The sequence below is a fragment of the Arvicola amphibius genome, chromosome 1, assembly GCF_903992535.2.
Source record: "Arvicola amphibius chromosome 1, mArvAmp1.2, whole genome shotgun sequence".
In the NCBI taxonomy this organism is placed as follows: Eukaryota; Metazoa; Chordata; class Mammalia; order Rodentia; family Cricetidae; genus Arvicola; species Arvicola amphibius.
Window position 1 is genome coordinate 68115931 of NC_052047.1, and position 19228 is coordinate 68135158.

General features: G+C 49.3%; 1 protein-coding gene across 1 annotated transcript; it reads left to right on the plus strand.

Annotated features, from left to right (window-relative positions):
* The first annotated feature begins 136 nt into the window (after positions 1 to 136).
* On the plus strand, positions 137 to 16911 carry Pes1 (pescadillo ribosomal biogenesis factor 1). The gene is made up of 15 exons (XM_038314696.1): positions 137 to 239; positions 5132 to 5211; positions 6105 to 6258; positions 7281 to 7390; positions 9917 to 10088; positions 10166 to 10255; positions 13071 to 13187; positions 13282 to 13356; positions 13560 to 13646; positions 13799 to 13929; positions 14273 to 14398; positions 14516 to 14700; positions 15018 to 15187; positions 15276 to 15437; positions 16491 to 16911. The coding sequence occupies exons 1-15, from the start codon at positions 216 to 218 to the stop codon at positions 16572 to 16574; spliced, it is 1767 nt and encodes a 588-aa protein (XP_038170624.1). The 5' UTR covers positions 137 to 215; the 3' UTR covers positions 16575 to 16911.
* The last annotated feature ends 2317 nt before the right edge of the window (positions 16912 to 19228 follow it).

Genomic DNA, 19228 nt, shown 5'->3' on the forward strand with positions numbered 1-19228 from the left:
ACAGAAAGAACAACCCCAATGATTGAGCTTTAGAAAGTTTTGTCGTAAATAAAGAGGTCGTCAGAAGCCTTACGTTCTCTGCACTCGCACAGGCATATTTTCGGGCAGCCCTAAACCGGCGGCGTGGGGTCCTTCGGGGTCCTAGGTGGGGCACGTGCGCGAGGAAGTGGCTCTGCCTTTGCGCGCGGCTTTCGGGGGTCTTTCAACGTGGAGCTATGGGAGGTCTGGAGAAGAAGAAGGTGAGTGGTTCCCTGGATGGTAGGACCTCGGACTTGTTACTGTCCCTGGCCGCTGGGGACCGAGAGGTCAGGAGACGGCGCCGGGTGGGACTGCTGCGCGCAGGCCCCTGGAGGCCGGAGAAACGTGTGCTCTCTGGAAGGAGTTGTGGAGACGCAGAGCCGCCAAACGGCAGTTAAAAGAGTGAGCCACGGGACGTGAAGTTCATCATTACGACTTGGGACTTTTTCATTTGGGCCAAGCCCGGTTCTGGGCACTGGGGACTGAGAAGTAAGCAATCAGCTGGGGCCCCCGCTTTCCCGGAGTCACTTCCCGTTGGACAAAAATAAAGTGGCCAAGGATTGTTAAGTGCGCGCTAAAGGAAACTAACGAGGTGCTAGCAGTAAGATAGAGAGTAACAACAGATTCAATCCGATTAGTGTTGTTTCCTAGGTTCTCTTCTGACAGAGCATTTCAGTGGAAATCTGGACTGTCAGAGCACTTAAGGTGGGTGTGAAGCATGGAAGTGCTGGCTTGGGGTGCCCTCCACCTTTCCCGACGAGAAGTTCTCGGCACTCAGATAAACAGTAAACTTAAGTCAGCGTGCAGCTGTGACACACACGCCCCCGCTTCCCTGCAGCCGTAGCTTAAAGAGGCCCAGGCTCCGGCAGAAGTGTTTCATTGTTTATAGGGTTAGGCATTGTCACAATCTCTATTTTAGGGTGACTTCTTACTCCAGAGGAGACTTCAGAGCTAAGCAAGTTTATAGAAAATAAAATTTGCAGGTTTCTGGTTAAGACAATTTTACCTTTAGCAGACAGATTTTGCTGTCCGAGAGAGTATTGGTGAAAAGCAGTTGTGTGTGTGTGTGTGTGTGTGTTTTTGTTTTTTTCAGAAAAGAGGGAAGTGGTGAGCAGGTTTACAAAATAGTTCAGTTTTAGCTTTGTTTCAGATCAGAGATAGTTTTTTGTTTTGTTTATTCAAGACACGGCTTCTCTGTGTAGCTCTGGCTGTCCTGGAACTTGCTCTGTAGACCAGGCTGGAACTCAAAGGGATCCGCTTGCCTCTGCCTTCCGAGTGCTGGGATTAAAGGCCTGCATCACCACAACCTAGCCAAGACAGAGTTTCTTATTTCTGTGTAACCTGTGTTTCCTAAGTAAGCTTGCCAATCATAATGCGACAGCCTGCTATTTCCCTTTTCTCCTTCAGACATACTTAGTGAGGGAAGCCGCAGTGGAAACTAAATGCCAAGGCCGGTAGGCAGGAAAGGCTGGCTGTGTGCAGGGTTTTGGAAGACATCAAACATGGCTGTGAGACAGTGAATAAGTGAGTTCCCCATCCAGGTGATGTGGGGGCTGTGTCATGTGTGGCTTAGCGGAGAAGACAACTAAAGAAAGTGACTTGATCTGAGTATTCTTGCTCTGTGCGGAGAATACCTGGGCTGTGAAGGGACTCCAGGATGGGGAAGGGAAGATGAGGTGGGCTCAAGTCTTTCCTTGGCTTGCAAGTTTCTGAAACCAATCTGGTTTGTTGTGATTTTTTTTTTTAAGATTTATTTATTTATTATGTATACAACAACATTCCTTCCATGTATGCTTGCATGCCAGAAGAGGGCACCAGATCTCATTATAGGTGGCTGTGAACCACCATGTGGTTGCTGGGAATTGAACTCAGGACCTCTGGAAGAGCAGTCAGTGCTCTTAACCTCTGAGCCATCTCTCTAGCCCTGTGATTTTTAATTATTCTTGAGGCTGTAATATATTGCATTATGTCTCCCTTCCCTTTCTTGCCCTCCAAAGCTTCCCATATACTCCCACTTGCTCTTTCAAAATCATGCCCCCCCTCCCATTTTAAGTAAATGTTGGTACATACATACGTGTCTGCTTGTATATTTTCAGGGCTGACCTAGCTAACTGGTGTGCTCTTCCCACTCAGCATTCCTTGGTTGCCTGCAGTTCTTTGTATAGGGCTGAGGTCTCTTGGGTTGTCTTCTATCCATATTGGCAAGTCTGCTGTCCGTGTTCTGCTCCTTTGGGCATGTTGGTGAGGCTTATATGGGTATAGCTTCTGACATCCCTAGGAGACACAGGCTCAACAAACGCACTGATCCTCTAGCTCTTAGAATTTTTCCATCACTTCTTCCACAATGATCCCTGAGCCTTAGGTGTGGGGGTTGTTTTGTAGTTGTAGTTAGGGATTATGCTGGTTTAGAAAATCAACTTTAGTATTGCAGTTGTAGGTTATTCTTCAGGATTGGTGGCTTTACAAGCCCCAAGTAGTTGGCGAGGTTTCCAGTACCGGGCATGATTTCCCTGTGTTAGAGGGTCTGAGATCGTTAGAAAAGTGTTTATTACGCCGTGGTGTTCATACCACCTCTGCACCTTCAGGTTGTCATGCCATGCTGGTTGTTATTGTGGCTCCTGGAGAGCACAGCTGGGTGGGACTGCTGGTTGCTTCCCTCCTGTAGAAGCTTGCATGGCTCCTGCTAGATGGTCAGGTCAGTTTCAGCTGAGTGATGTCTGATCCCTGCATCTGAAGTGGGCGGGGTTTTCAGCAGTGGGGACTTATTTCCATCTCATGTATGTAACCAAGGACAGCAAAAGCCTGTCGTGTTTTGGAAGTCACTTGAACAATGTGACCAACAACTCCCAAAAAGGCTTCTCGTGCCTGGGGTTGGGGTTTTGTTGGGTGGTTTTTGACTCTTGGAGGGAGAATTGTCAGCCCAGATGAGAGAATTTCATTTAAATGATATGTGCATATTTATGAACAGGCTTAATCTGTATTATTTTGTGTTGTTTGTAAAGAGTGCCTCAGGACTTCATCAGACATCCTTAACTGTTATTTTACCCTCCTCTCCCTCTGCATCTATCTCCCCAGTCCCTAATTTAGAGCCCTCTCCCCATTTGTTCCATTTATCTTTATCTGATCACTTGTTCCCTGATATTCCCTTCTCTGTTGTGTACCCCCAACTCCCCATCTCTCTGGTCCCTTTTTAAATTTCCTGGTTTCCGCAGTTACTGCAGGATATGTACTCATATCTGAAGATGTAGGTCCAGTGAGAGAGAACATGTGATGTTTGTCTTTCTGGGTCTGGTTTACCTCCTTTAAGTATGTTTGGGTTTTTTGTTTGTTTGTTTTGTTTTGTTTTTTGTTTAAGTTCCATCCATTTCCCAGGCTAGACCCTGAAGAAAGATCCCAATTTGTTTTAACCTAACACTTTCTTAAACATCCAGCAAGTGCTAGCCATTTGGAGCTATAAACTATAAGAAGGAAAACTTGACTCTGGAGGCAAAGGCAGGCAAATCTCCATGAGTTTGAGGCTAGCCTGGTCTACATTGCAAATTCTAGGCCAGCCAGGCCTACATAGTGGGACCTTGTCTCAAAATAAAAAGGGAAACCTGTACTTAAGATGCAGGTAGAGATGTCTCAGCAAGCTGTAACATCCTACACTGGGTTCCAGAACAGTTTTGACTCTTGAGGCCAAATTATCTGTTGTGGGAATGGTTTGTCTTATTCATTGTAAGGTATTTAGAAAAATGTTGTACTGTCCAACACACACACCCTAATCCAAAAAGTTAAATCACCGTGTGAACCAGGTTTAATGTTTAAAATGGCAGTGCACAGTAACAAGAGATCCATGTGGCACGGTAAAATGGGAAACTTTTTGTTTTCTAGCACTGGAGTTAGTAGTGAGACAGGCTCTCACTGTATACCACAGGCTGGTATACATATATACCATATATGAGCTAGTGTGCTTATTTTCTTCCTGTTTCTTTCTGAGTACTTGAATTTAGGTGTTTACCACCATGGCTGGCTCAGTGGAAATACTTTTCCTTTTTACATATACCTACTTTGTGTGTATGTATGTGTGTGCCCCCAAGAAACACGGTGCACATACGGAAGTCAGAGGACAACTTGTAGGAGACCGTTCTCTTCTTCCACTGTGTGCTCATCGGGATTGGTGGCAAGTGCTTTACCTGCTGAGCCATCTCACTGGCCTCCGTGGAAAACATTTTTGAGTGGACACGGGTGGTTAGTGCTTCAGGCTGTTTGGAATAGGATGCCGCTTCTCTTTAGCACTGATATGTATGAGAGGCAGCTTCTTAACACAGATAACCCAGATGATTTGACAAGACCACCTGCTGCTTGGAGGCAAGTAGAAGCCAGGCCTATTGTCTTCTTACTCTCATAGCATCCAGCTTAATGCTTTGAACTTGGTTGCTTTCTGGTGAATGAAGGGGGGGGCGGTGAGGGTGCTGGGCAATGGTGTGTGGCTTAAAACAGGCATTTCCAGTTAGAGTAGTGTCACCCCTGAGGGAGGAAAAAATGGTTGGGGGATATCTTACATGTTACAGTGGTTTTCGTCTACCTCCCGAGGAACATACTCTGTTAGTCTGTAGTAACATTTTATGTCGTTGTGGGGGGAGGGTATGAATGGTTGCCTGTGGTCCGTATGAAAAGGTTGGTGATTAAAAAGGGACAAATAGATAATGAACAGAGGATTAGTTAGGCATGCAGGCTCTGGACTCAGACCTGGGTTTGGAGACCTAACCCAAGCTTGTAAGCTGTGTGGCTTGAATGGGCAGTTGCACAGTTTGTTTCTTAGCTGGAAATGGGCGTTCCGATGGCCCTTACCCCACAGACTTGTGGGGACTGAGTGAAATAAACTGTGGAATCACCGTATGTTAGACAGGACGTAGAGCTGTGCTGGGTAAGTCAAGACCCCAGCATCACATGGATGCAGGTATCCAAGGACAGCTCCTTTGTGCGGGCCATTTCACTCCTACAGCAGTCCTCATCCCGGAAATCTGTCCCTGTCACCTACCCACTTAGCTGTCTCTAGAATTCCCTTTTCCCAGAGTTGGGTGTCACTCACTGCTGATGCACTAACAGAATTTTTTTTTTCCTCCCTAAGTATGAACGAGGCTCTGCCACCAACTATATCACCCGAAATAAAGCCCGGAAGAAGCTGCAACTGAGCCTGCCTGATTTCAGGTGAGGTTGGAGAGGAGCATACTAGGGTTGGGAGCCTGGGTAATGACATAAATGTGCAGGGAAAACTCCTGGCCTTACTTGAGCCATCCCAGCTGTCCTATAATATTCCTCCTCTTCCTCACCTCGCTTTGCTAGGGAGCTGTGCTTTGTCAGCTGCAGTCTGAGAATTAGCTCTTCAGATCCGGCTGCCTGGTCATTGCCCTTTACCATTTCCCTTCTGACAGAAGGCTTCCTGAGTCCAAAACTGGGGGCTCTCCCTGTAGAATCAAGTCCAGATGTCTCTGCAGGGTCCTCCCATCAGGCTAATCTTGACCACTGCAACCTCCACTCTCTGTGTGCATTCTGTTGTGGGGAGGGGTGTGATAGTTACAGGCTTTTGTTACTGATTTGAAGAGTTTTTGTTTTTGCTTTGGTTTTGTTTGTTTTCTGCAGTACTGGTCATTGAACCAAGGGCCTCACACATGCTACTCAAGCACTCTGCCACTGAGCTATATCCCCAAGCCAGTTTTTTCTTCTTGTTTGAGACAAACGCCCATAGTCTGGACTAGCCTCAACCATATGCTCCTCCTGCCTCAGTCTCCTGGCTGCCAGGAGAACAAGTGTTCTTACTTGGCTGTCTCTCTTAGAATGCACAGCCTTCTGCCTTCTGTATGTTTGAAATGTTGATTTCTTAGTATGCCATCCTGGTTTAGGTGCTTGCCAGCCTTTGTTCTGTCTGCTCCCACTGAAACGCCTCTGACAGTCTGCTTGCACTGTGTGTTTAGGAACTTGTGACTACCAGACTCACTTGAGAGGGAAGCACAGACTCCCGTGCTTCCTGGTCACGCTTGCTTTCTAGCGAGCTGTGGCCAGTGTTCTGCCCTTTGCTGGTTTAACAGTGGCTTGTCTTCCAGGCGGCTGTGCATCCTGAAAGGCATTTATCCCCATGAACCCAAGCATAAGAAGAAAGTAAACAAGGGCTCCACAGCAGCCCGAACATTTTACCTCATCAAAGATATTAAATTCCTCCTCCATGAGCCCATCGTCAACAAGTTCCGAGAGTATAAGGTGAGGCCTTGGTTCTTTCTTGTGTTTGCAGCTTTGTAACTCACTGAGCTTGGACAGGTTGCTGATCCACTTAGGGCCAGTCCTATAGAGAACGGGAGGTCTTTCTACCTCAAAAGGATGTCTCAGATGGCCTGCCTAAAAATCTTTTGTACCGGACCTGCATATAATTGTTAACCAATTCTGCTCCCCACCAAGATTATGACTATTTGCCCCCAAGGCAGAAATGGTACCATGTCAGGGGCTTTTGGTGCCTTCTCTGCTCCCAAGCCCTCCTATTCTCTGTGGGATTGCTCCCAGGGCACCTGGGCTTCAGTTCCATACATAGAGAAACATTAATACTAAATGCCTCAGGGACAGCAGAAACCTATTTCCATCATGTGCAGAGGGTGGAAAGACTAATTGAAATTAAACTGCTGCCTCTGGCTGGAAACAGGGTTTTTTGAGGAGTGGGCGCCACCTAGTGGCCAGCAGGAGACTGGGCAGCAGCTACATCAAACAATTCTGGAAGTGGGCAAGTGGTGGGAAGTGTGTCCAAGACCTGCTGTTTATAATCCCACATACTGTTTGGGCTTCTCAGGAGCCCTGGAGCTGGTTTTGAGCATCTGTTGGTTTGGAAGATGTGGCCTTAACGTTTATCTCAGTTGGTTTTTTGGGGGGTAGCTTGTTTTCCATAGAGGTCAACAACTAACTTTGGGTGCTGTCTAAAGGAGTTGGTGACAAAAGCGAGCCCTTCCAGCCATGATCTACCTCCGTGCAAAACAGGGCTCTTCCTAGGTGGACATGTGGTGTCAGCACATCTGTGCATCATCAGAGGGGCCCTGGGCTGCCTCTGGTCATTATCATGGATCTGGAGCTCCATGGACTTGGCTATTTGGCAAAGCTTGGTCTGAGGGCCCTGATGGCACGGGCAGTAGCTGTGCTGGTTTCAGAAGACACTGAGAACCTGTCCAGTGTATTCACTCTCCACGGAGGAGCTGCTCAGAGCCCATGCCTCAGCATCATGGCTCCTGCTCCCCTTCCAGGTGTTTGTTCGGAAGCTGCGCAAAGCCTATGGGAAGAGCGAGTGGAGTGCTGTGGAGCGCCTGAAGGACAACAAACCCAACTACAAACTTGACCACATCGTCAAGGAGCGGTGAGTCACAGTCCTCAGCGTGCTACGGTTGCTGTTGAGTGCTGTCCTAGTGCTGGGGATGCAGTGCAGCAAGGAAAGACTTGACTGGCAGAGGCATGTCCTTTCAGAGGCGTTAGACCGAAAACCAAGCTGGCACATGAGTATCGTGATTATAAGTTGCACTGGGTACAGTAAAGGCTGTAAGGCAGTGTACTGGGTACATTGATTACATGCCCAGAGAGACCTCTGGAAAAGGACCTGTTTGAGCCAGCCAGGAGAGTACATGAACAGAGATAGCAGCAGCAAGTTCAAAGGCCCCATGGTAAGAAAGCCAGAGCCATGAGTTCCCACACTACAGACTTAGAAGGCATGGTAACATACTTCTGGTCTTGACTGTTCCTCACTCAACCTTCTCAAAAAGCCCCTCCCCTTCATTGCCTCTTCAGGAGAATTGGTAAATGCCTGAAGACCCTTGTAGCTTCTACAGTTTGGATGGAATGTGTTTGGTATCTAATGACTAAAAGCCAGCATTGCTGCTGAGTAGTCTGCAGTGTTCATAATAGTTACTGCATCGCAGGACACTTTTGCCTGGAACTGATCAAGTGTAGAACCCTATGCTAGTGTCCGTTTTATAGAATGAAGGCCTAGGCATGCTCAGTTCCAAAATGCTGATGGGTCATTACTTCCTGGGATAGGGAGGAGCCTTGACCTTGATTTTCATTCATAAAGGAAATAGCATCTGGTCTCCTCAGCCAGAACCAGAAAAGGTGTGTGCTTGTCCTCCAGATTAGAAAGTTAGGAAACTGAGGCACCAAGGAGACTGGGGAAGGTTCCTGACCTCTGTTTCAGGACAGTTGGCTCATCACTTGCTAAGTTCATGCTAGGCTTCCCTTCATCTTAGCCTGTTTTTGCTGACCTGAGACCTCTCAACTCAATTGCAGTAAGCAGTTCTGTTTGGGGCGTGGGACCTCAACCATTTGTAGTCGTGTGCCCTACAGAGCTCTTTATGACAAGGCAGATAGATCATCATCATTGTCATCCTTTTTGTTTTGTATTTGTGCGGGACAAACAAGTTTTCTCTGTGTATCCTGGCTGTTCCAGAACTCGCTCTGTAGACCATGCTGGCCTCAAAGTCACTGAGATCTGCCTGCCTCTGCTTCCTAAGTGTTGGGATTAAAGGTGTGCGCTACCACTGCTCAGATTTTTTTATAATTTTTAAGAGACAAGCTCTCACCATGGCTATTCACTATGTAGTCCTGAAATTCACTATCTAGACCAGGCTAACCTCAGACTCGCAGAGGTCCTCCTTCTGCCTCCCAAATGCTGGGATTAAAGGTGTGCACCACACTCCTGGCAGACCCTTTTCTTCAAATGAATGTGGTTCAGATGTCCTGCAGCTCTAGGGCAGCCTGGCTGGAGGAGGGGAACTGAAACCCCTGCAGATGCAGCCATAATCAGGATGTTTTTAGAGCCATAAGACGTAGTTGGATGGGTAGCTTGGTTTGGTTGATTTTTTTTTTTTTTTTTTTTTTTTTTTTTTTTGAGATAAGGTCAGCCTCCCAAGTGCTGGCTAGGATTACAGGTATGTACCACTAGATCTGTTAAAGATAAGCTTTTTTTTTTTTTTTTTTTTTTTTTTTTTTTTTTTTTTTTTTTTTTTTTTTTTTTGGCCCCAGACTGTTTCTCTGTGTAGCTTTGGAGCCTGTCCTGGAACTCACTTTGTAGACCAGGCTGGCCTTGAACTAAAGAGATCCACCTGCCTCTATCTCCCAAGTGCTGGGATTAAAGGCATGTGCCACCACTGCCCAGCTAAAGGTACACTATTTTAAGTCAGCATTTTGTCCAGCGGTGTCATTTTCTAGATAAAGTTGGAGCTAGAAGAGGCCTAGTTACCCAGTTAGGGCCGCAGCTCAGAATGGGACTAGAATCCACGTATCAAGACTTGTGGCTCAGTGTCTTCACTTTGTCCTACACTCTGTCCCCTCTGGAAACTGTCAAAGACCGTGGTGACTCTTAACCCAAGTGACACTTTGACCACTTCCTCATTTACCATGGGGTTCCTGGAAATTATTGTAACTGGACATAGTCCCTGTGCCAGCATTTTACATTGGTTCTGTCAATTACACAGATCTGGGTGCTGAGAAATAGGAAGACAAGGCCCACTCAGGTGATCTGTTGCTATGCCCAGATGCAGGTGCTGCTGGGAAAACAACCCTACTCTTCGTGGCCCACTAGTCCAGATTCCCATTTTCCCCTTTTTCTCGTGGGTCTTTGAAGATTCCACTTTCAAAGAGAATCATAGAACCACAGTTTGGTGTCCCCTCGTTCACAAAAAGGTCAAGGGTTCTGTGCTATGTCTGAAGTGATCAGAGTTCCCTGGTCAACTTGGGGAAGTTGTTGCTACCACTGGGTCAGGGAAGAGCTGTGGCAGTGCCTGGCTTGGGTGTCAGGGCCTCTGGGGTAGCTGCTGGGGTGAGGCAGAGTGGGTAGAGACCCTTGGAGCCCATCAGAATGGGCTCATGCGCACTGCTCACCACCACCTTACAGGTACCCCACATTTATCGATGCTCTGAGGGACCTTGATGATGCCCTGTCAATGTGCTTCCTCTTCTCCACCTTCCCACGGACAGGGAAGTGCCATGTGCAGACCATTCAACTGTGTCGCCGACTCACTGTAGAGTTCCTGCACTATGTCATTGCTGCCCGAGCCCTGCGCAAGGTGAGCTAAGGCTCTCCTGGGATTCCTGGTCCTCCCGTTAGCCCTTGGTTTTCATACTGTCTTCCCCCACTCCCCAGGTCTTCCTGTCCATCAAAGGCATTTACTATCAGGCTGAGGTACTGGGCCAACCCATCGTATGGATTGCACCCTATGCTTTCTCCCATGATGTAAGTGTGCCTTGAGGGGAGTGGGGGTGCCTTGTGCTTGTTCCTAAGATGTGGGTGGGTGCTGTCTTTGGAGTCCAGCCCTTGCTGGGTTCTTGGTTGTTGGCTGCTGTGCAGGGGTAGGGGAGTAGGGGGGACAGGGCAGGATATGTGCTTTACAGCTCAGTCAGTCAGTAGTACTGGATCAGTCATAGGATTCTCAGTGTCAGATGTACACTCCAACCCACTGGCTAATCCTAAATAAGCTTACCCCACTTGGAGCACTTCTGCTAGAGTGTGGTTCTCAGCCTTCCTAATGCTGCAGCCCCTTGATACAGTTCCTCATGTTGTGTGGCTCCCAGCCATAAAGTTATTTTTGTTGCTACTTCATGAATAATTTTGCTACTATTATGAATCAAAATGTAAATATCTGATGTGCAGATGACCTTAATCGAGCCAGATTGAGAACCACTGAGCTAGGTGATCTTGAACATGGTCCTTCACCCTTCTGCCCCAGTTAATAGCATTCTCATCTTCTTAGGGGAAAGAAGTCTTGAAAGGACCTGGCACTGAATGGGTAGCTGCCTTTGTGATTGAATAGGCAGTGAGGATAGCTCTGGGGGCTGTGTATAACTAGTGTTGTAGAAGGAGCGGCGGACTGTGTCCCGCCACCCGGCTAGCTTTACCCAAAATAATTACATGGAAACTGTATTCATTTAAATACTGCCTGGCCCCTGGCCCATTATCTGTAGCTTCTTATTGGTTGATTCTCATATCTTGCTTTAACCCATATTTAGTAATTTATATAGCACCACGAGGGGTGGCTTACCAGGAGAGATCTTAACCTGCGTCCATCTCAGAGAGGAGAAGCATGGCGACTCACTATGGCAACTGCCTGAAGCGTCTGCCCCACTGCCTTCTACCTAGCATTCTGTTCTGTTTACTCCACCTACCTAATTTTCTGTCTCTTAAAGGGCCAAGGCAGTTTCTTTATTAATAATGAAAGTAACACATAAACACTCCTCCATCACAGTGTTTCGTACAGATACCACCTGGATCAGGTGGCAGAGCCCAGCCCTCCTCTCAGACCCACTGGTGTCTTTGTTCCCACTCGGCCTTTGACACACCACAACAAAAATGCTTCGCTCCTGTGTCCTCTCTGCCCGTCCCGCCACAGCCTGGAGCCCTGCTGACTCCAGGGAAGGGAAGAAAGTACAAGAGAGGCACATGGCACTGACTTTTATTGGCTTATCTGTAAGTGCTTAGGGTTGTTCCTAGGCCTCTGCTGAGAGGAGTCTGGTTTTGCTTTCTATGGAAGCCTTGCTGGCTCCCAGTCCCCCAGAAGGTCAGTCCTAGCTGGGCTTGCCGCCAGAATTGTCAGTCTGTGGGCTGTACTTGATCTCCCTTCCCTCATTCCCTCCTGTTCATTAAGCAGGGATTCGTACCTTCCATAGAGAAACTGTCGGAGAGAGCTGGGGCTCTTTGCTCAGCGGGCTGCAGGGGTGCCTGAGACTGGAACCAGAACAGTGTTTGGGTGCACTGGTAGTGGGGCTTCTGTCTGTGAACAAGAGGTGGCCTTGGAGTTCATTTGTCCCTTTTCTAGTTCCTTGAGACAAGCTTGGGGAGCCAGTGTACATGGCCCTGCTCCTCCTTCTTCCTGCCTAACTTCTTTGGCCCTTTCTGTCTTTCCTTCCTTCTGATGTCGAACCCCCATGCTTCTCAGACTGCTCTTTGTGTGTTCTTGGGTGGTGAATAGGGCCCTGTGAGGGCCATCCTCCACACAGCTGGCCCTGGGGAAAGGGCGTGGTCTGTCCATGCCTCCTTCCTCTCAGCTTGCTGCCAACTGCTTCCTCTCGGCAGAGGGTAGTTGTAGCAAAGACCCTCATGTGCCCTCCCCTGGGCAGCTGATGCTGGGCATACAGCAGTGGGTCTTGAGGTAATGGCGGTGATGAGGGCAGAATGTACCTACCCAGTGCCTATCAGGAAAAGCCTGGTGGCATAGACTGCTGCCTGGTAGCAAGATGGAAAACTAGCTCAGAGTTCTGGGTGCCCCGAGCTGAGGGGATGTTGAGATTATTATCAATTTTGACATGCCTTAGAAGTGTTTCCTGGTGGTTAGCAGGGTTGGTGGGGCTCTTGGGTAGGCCTTTCTGACTTTAGAGATGGGACCATTCCAGAGTTGAGACACTTGGTCCGGTCTGTAGATCAGCACCTTGTGGTAATGGCAGAGGGAAGCCATTCACTTTTGCCTGCTGGATGGAGCTTGGAGGTGGTCCACCTCTGCTTCAACATAGTGTTAGGTCTAGGCTGGGTCTGAGACGGAAATGCTAAACTCTGAGCTTCACACACACTCTGCAGGGTGTGGGTGGACTGAGTCCTGTTTACCACACCTGGCTTTCCAGGGCACCTCGGCCAGTAGAAGTCATCACCTCTTCTGGGCTATGGACAGTGAGCTACACATAGGCCTTGCTGGGCTCTGGGAAGGCTGCCTCAGTGCTCCCAGTTGCCCTGAAGCAAAATTTAGGCTCATGCTGGGATGGGTAATGGACAAGGTGTGTGCTCTGTCTAGGTCCCACTGATAATTGAAGGAGAAATAGGAGAGCCGGGGCCAGAAAGAGGCAGGGCCAAGTGCAATGGCGCATTGCGGACCAGTTCCCCATGTCTGTGTCCTGGCGCCCCTTTACCACATGGGAACCTGGCACTGGTCTCCATGGACCCATAGCCTTTGGGGCCTCTGTCCAGAGCCTCCCTTGTGCTCAAGATGCCTGTGGGTTTGTGGGCATAATATCTACCTCCACCCCTGTGCTAATACTGCTGATGTGTCTCCTTATTCCCCCAGCATCCTACAGACGTGGACTACAGGGTCATGGCCACCTTCACTGAGTTCTACACAACTCTCCTGGGCTTTGTCAACTTCCGCCTCTACCAGTCACTCAACCTTCACTACCCACCCAAGGTAGAGCCCTAACACCTTCTCACCGAGTTTGGATCTAACCCTCCTGTCCTACACTGAGGCAAGGGGCTGTAGGTGTACTCTTCCCTCTTCCCAGCTTGAAGGTCAGGCCCAGGCAGAGACAAAGATCAGCGAGGACACATATGCCCTGGACTCCGAGAGCTCTATGGAGGTAAGATGGGCTTCAGCAGCACTGGCCCTACACCATTCTATCCCATGACTAGCAAGTGATTTGGTTAGGTAGGTGGTTCTAGGACTTTTATGACTGACCCAGATGTGGCCTGGAGCTGTTTTTGCTCTCTAGCCTATCCCACGCCCAGATGAGGTTCCCCACCTGCAAGCAGGCCACCCTCCAGCTCTGCTTCCCACCTACAGAAACTAGCAGCCCTCAGTGCCAGCCTGGCCCGAGTGGTGGTGCCTACTACAGAGGAGGCTGAGGCCGATGAGTTTCCTATTGATGGGGTGAGTAAGCACGGTGCTGCCTTCCAGGAATACATGGGATGAGACTGGGCGGGGTGGGGGGGGGCATCACCTAGAATCTGAGATCTGCCAGTCACTTCTTTCTGGTGGAGCTGGTTGGCCTGGTGGTGTGACACTTGGCCCCTTCCCTGTAGGAGATGACAGCACAGGAGGAAGGTCGCAGGAAAGAGCTGGAGGCACAGGAAAAGCACAAGAAACTCTTCGAAGGCCTAAAGTTCTTCCTGAACCGAGAGGTGCCCCGTGAAGCATTGGCCTTCATCATCAGGTGGGGAGGCCTTTAACTAGCCACAGTTCTGACTGTACAGTAGTCCAGTCTCCATCCTAGCCTAGCGGTGTGTTGGTAACATCATGAGGGTGTCTCCACTCCTCACAAAGTAGTGTGTGCAGAGTGTACAGGCAGACACCTCCAGAGCACTCAGCTAAGGGGAGAGTTGTTCTGTCACTAGCTGAGTTCTTTCTGGACCAGGACTACAGAGGTCATCCCAGACAGGCGGCTCTGGGGTAAGGCTCTTCCTGGAAGGGTAGGTTTGTGGCTAATAGGTCCAGGGATGCTTCCAGGGCAGGCAGCTCATGCCTAAAAGGCTTACGGGTTTTCCGCGTACCTGTAGGAGTTTTGGTGGGGATGTATCCTGGGACAAGTCTTTGTGCATTGGAGCCACCTATGACATCACAGACTCCTGCATCACCCACCAGATTGTTGATCGGCCTGGGCAGCAAACCCCCGTCATTGGCAGGTAGACTCTGAAAGCCCTCATACACCCTCTGGGGGTGGGGGTTCCTAGGCCCTGGTGATGCAGTGGTACCTCTGGTTGTTCCCTTATGACCTGACTTTGCTGGCCACTCTGCATCAGGTACTACATACAGCCCCAGTGGGTGTTTGACTGTGTGAATGCCCGGCTCCTCCTCCCTGTGGCAGAGTACTTCCCTGGGGTGCAGCTGCCACCACACCTTTCACCCTTCGTATCTGAGAAGGAAGGAGATTACATTCCCCCTGAGAAGCTGAAGCTGCTGGCTCTGCAGCGGGGAGAAGACCCAGGTGAGCTGGGCAAGGATGGGTAGCAGTATGGACAGGCTCCTCTGGTGGCCCTGGCTCCTGTGCCCAAGCTGGCCATTTCCCTTGGCTACAGAGTTGGCAGGCTCCAGAGGAAAGGACAGCTGGAACAGAAAGCCCTCAGCCTTTCAAGCATTTGCAATGTTAGTCTGCTATTGATGTTTGGAGTAGCTGAGCAGAATGGCCCAGTGTTGTCAGTGTTTGCACGGGTAGCAAGGGTGTTTTATTTGAAGACAGCTCAGCTGGGGCCATTGGGGGAGCATCCTTGAGCTGCCTTGGAATGTACAAGTTACTGTCTGTAGGAGACTTGAAAGAGGAAGAGGAGGATGAGGATGAGGACGATGAAGATGATAACAATGAAGGTGATGGTGATGCGGGGGAAAATGAGGAGGAGGAAGATGTGGAAGCTGATTCAGAGAAGGAGGAGGAGGCACACCTGTCAGCCTTGGAGCAGCAGCGTCTGGAAGGGAAGGTAGGGAAGCACTGGACAAAGCTCTGCCTGGGAAGCAGCCCAATTACCCACAAGGCCAAGTGCTCATGCAGCTGCGTTGTTTCCCCAGAAGCCCCAGGTGGTGGCCGGCACCGTGAAACTGGAAGACAAGCAGCGACTGGCCCAGGAGGAGGAAAGTGAGGCCAAGCGCCTGGCCATCATGATGATGAAAAAGCGGGAGAAGTACCTCTACCAAAAGATCATGTTTGGCAAACGGCGCAAAATCCGAGAGGTAGGTTTCTGCTCTCTGACAAGGCCTCCACACATCTGCACGGTTAAGCTAACCTGGCCCATTTGGCCAAGGTCTGTTTTCTTTGGAGTTTTGTGCGTTTGGTTTGGATTTACACAGCTGGGAATAGAAGCCAAGGCCTCGCTCATCTTAGAGAGTCCCCACCACTAAGCAGCATAGCTAGTTCCCCATGCTTACCCATAGCTGTCCTGAGGATGGGCCTAGCCCAGCAGACACGGGAAGTCTTTCTTAAGCTCCTGTGTGCTTGTTCAATGTGTTAGCTGGGGGTTTATTTGGTGCTTGAGCACTTGCTTTGATCACAGAATTGACGAGGAGCAGGCAGGAGAAGAAAAAAACAAAGCAATTGTGTACTGAGGCCTCCAGAGTGGCTGGCAGCCTTGCCTTAAGGCGGGGGGGGGGAGGGGGGCACCAGGTTCATCTTAAATAACAGCATAGCCAGGTGATGGTGGCGCACACCTTTAATCCCAACACTCAGGAGGCAGAGCCAGGTGGATCTCTATGAGTTCGAGGCCATCCTGGTCTACAGCATGAGTTCCAGGACAGCTAGGACTGTTTCACAGAGAAACCCTGTCTTAAAACACACACACACACACACACAAAATCACAGCAGCTTATCAGGTCTTCCCATGCCATTGTGACCTGTTCCCTGCTGATGGTCATGCTCAGGAAATGGAGAGCAGACCCTGCCCTCCTCTGAATGGTTCTCAGGAGCATTACCTGTGGTCCTGGAAGGAGTCTCCTTCTTGTGCACTCTCTGCTAGCTTTCAGTAAAGGTTTGCGTGGTATTCATCTTTCCCTCAGAGCTAGTGCAAGAGGATCTAGAATCTCCAGGCTGGAGATTTGTGGCCATAAAATGTGCTGTATGGGCGATGGTAGGGCTTCTGTTCTCTCACTCCGAGGTACAAGTCGGGGTCTCTGGCTGTTTGCTTGTTAGCTTTTCTAGAAACTCTGCTAAGGGAAACCCCCGTAAGAGAAGAGATCCATCCCTCTCTGCTTCCTCTTTATCATATCCTGAGTTCTCCTTCTTTCTCACAGGCCAACAAGCTGGCGGAGAAAAGGAAAGCCCATGATGACGCTGTGAGGTCTGAGAAAAAGGCCAAGAGGACAAGGCCTGTGTGAGCTCCAGCCGTTCCTCCCTGGGAGTTGGACATCCTCACTGGGAGCTGGACATGGCAGCAGCTAGTGGGATGCACATGCACCTCAGCACCAGCCCAGCACCCTCATACTTTGGTCGTGTGTGGCCAGTCCTAGCCTCCCATGAAGTTCATGCCGGTGTCTGGACAAAGAGGCCTCTACCCAGCCTAGTTCTTCCTCCAGGAGTCTGACTGGCATCCTCATTTTGTTTGGCTTTCCACAGCCTCCTACACAGCTGTGCCCATAATTCTCGGGGTTCTGTTGTGGAATAAGGGTGGGGAGCTCTTGTTATTAAATGGCTGAACTTTTGCAGCCAGTTGGATTCTGTGTTCAGAAGCCTCCCTGGGTTGGAAAGGAGTCACCTGGACAGACCCAGATGGGTCCAGGGATCCGAGGAGGGACACAGACTCTGCGTTTGGGTTTCATAGTCGCCCTGGCCTGGTTCCTGTTTCAGCTGGCGTTCTGAAACCTTCCCACAAGCAGCATGCTGAAGGTTCACTTGTCTAGTCACGGTCTATAAACATCAGCTGGCTTGTATTTCCTGCTGGAGCTCATCAGAAGGGGAAAGGTGTCAGGTATTCTATTGCTGTGATAGAACATGATCAAAAGCAAGTTGAGGAGGAAGGGGTTTATTTGACTTATACTTCCATATTCCTGTTCATTATTGAAGTCAGGACAGAAACTCAAAACAGGAAGGATCCTGGAGACAGGAGCTGATGCAGAGGCCATGGAGGGTGCTGCTTGCTGACTTGCTTCCATGACTTGCCCAACCCATGTTATAGAACCCAGGACCAGCGGCCCAGGCATGGCACCACCCTCCATCTGTTGGGCCCTTCCCCACTGATCACTAATTGAGAAAATGCCTTACAGCTGGGTCTGATGGAGGCCATTCCCCAACTGAGGCTCCTTCTTTGGTGACTTTAGCTTGTGTCAGTTTGACACACAAAACCAGCCAGTACGCCGGGCGGCGGTGGCGCACGCCTTTAATCCCAGCACTCGGGAGGCAGAGGCAGGCGGATCTCTGTGAGTTCGAGACCAGCCTGGTCTACAAGAGCTAGTTCCAGGACAGGCTCCAAAGCCACAGAGAAACCCTGTCTCGAAAAACAAACAAACAAAAAAAAAAAATAGCCTATCTCTTTTAAAAGTCACTCAACTGTGCATTCCAGTAAAGTACTTTTCTTCAAGAGAGAAAAAAAAAAAAAGAGCACAAATAATGCAAAGCAAATCCAAATTTCAACCGCCCAGTGTCTGGGATGCACTCATGATCTGATCTTTTGGACTCATCCAGAGGACTGGAGTCTTCTCAGCTCCACCCTTGTAGCACAGTTTGTCTTCTAGGCTCCGGCTGCTGTTGGCGGTTTTCCCCTTGCTACTGGCATCTCTCCTTGCAACTGGGCTGCACTTTCACCAATAGCATCTTATAGGCTGTCTCCGTGGTGCCAAAATTCAACTTCTTTGCATGGCCCCTTTAGTCTGGGCCTTCAAATGCTAGTGAGACCTCACCTTCATCAGTGACCTCTCACAGTGCCAAACCTCAGCTCCTTTCCATGACCCTCATGCCTTCAAGTCCAGCTGCCAACATGAGGTACAACCATGGGCACCCCTGGAACAGCTTCTCTGTGCTGTCAGGAAACACTTTGAGAAGCCTTCATGAGAGATGCTGATCTCTGCCTTTGTGTGTATATGTGTGTATGTTTTTGAGATAGGGTTTCTCTAGCCTTGGCTGCCCTGAAACTCAAGAGATCCACCTGCCTCTGCCTCCTAAGTGCTGGGATTAAAGGCGTGCGCCACAGCCACCTGGCTTTGGTCTCTTAATCACTGCTAATTCCTTAGCTCCAGCTAACCAGCATTGATTGTCCTAGTAGTATCAAGGTTTCTCTTCTGTGGTGCTGGTCCCTACTTAATTGTGGCTGACTCTTCAGCTCTAGCTGGCCAGAACAAGTCTCAATTCAAAACAGCAAATAACCCTGATAAAGTCTGTTATAGTCAGGGTTTCTATTACTGTGCAGTGACAACATGGCCATAGCAGCTCTTTGTTTTTTAAAGATTTATTATGTATACAAAACTCCCATCTGCGTGTATGGCAGCATTCCAGAAGAGGGTTGCTGGGAATTGAACTCAGGACCTCTGGAAGAGCAGCCAGTGCTCTGAGCCATCTCTCTAGCCCACGGCAGCTCTTAGAAAACATTGAGGTGGTGGCTTACAGTTCAGAGGTTCACTCCATTAACATCATGGTAGGGAATATGGCAGTGTGCAGGTAGACGTGCTGGAGAAGTAACTAGGCGCCGTACCTCTAGCAGGCAACAGGAAGTTGGCTGACACACTGGATGGTATTCTGAGCATACCAAACCTCAGATCCCACCCCCACAGTGACAGGGTTCCTCTAACAAGGCCATGCCCACTCCCAACAAAGCCACACCTAATAGTGCTGTTCCCTATGAGATTATGGGGGCCAATTACATTCAAATTAACACAGGTTTCTATTGCTGTGAAGAGACAACCATGACCACAGCAGATCATAAAGGGAAACATTTAATTGGGTGGCCTACAGTCTCAAAAATTTAGTCGATATTATCTTGATGGGACATGGTGGCATACAGGCAGACATGGTACTAGAGGAGGAGCTACATCTTGATCCT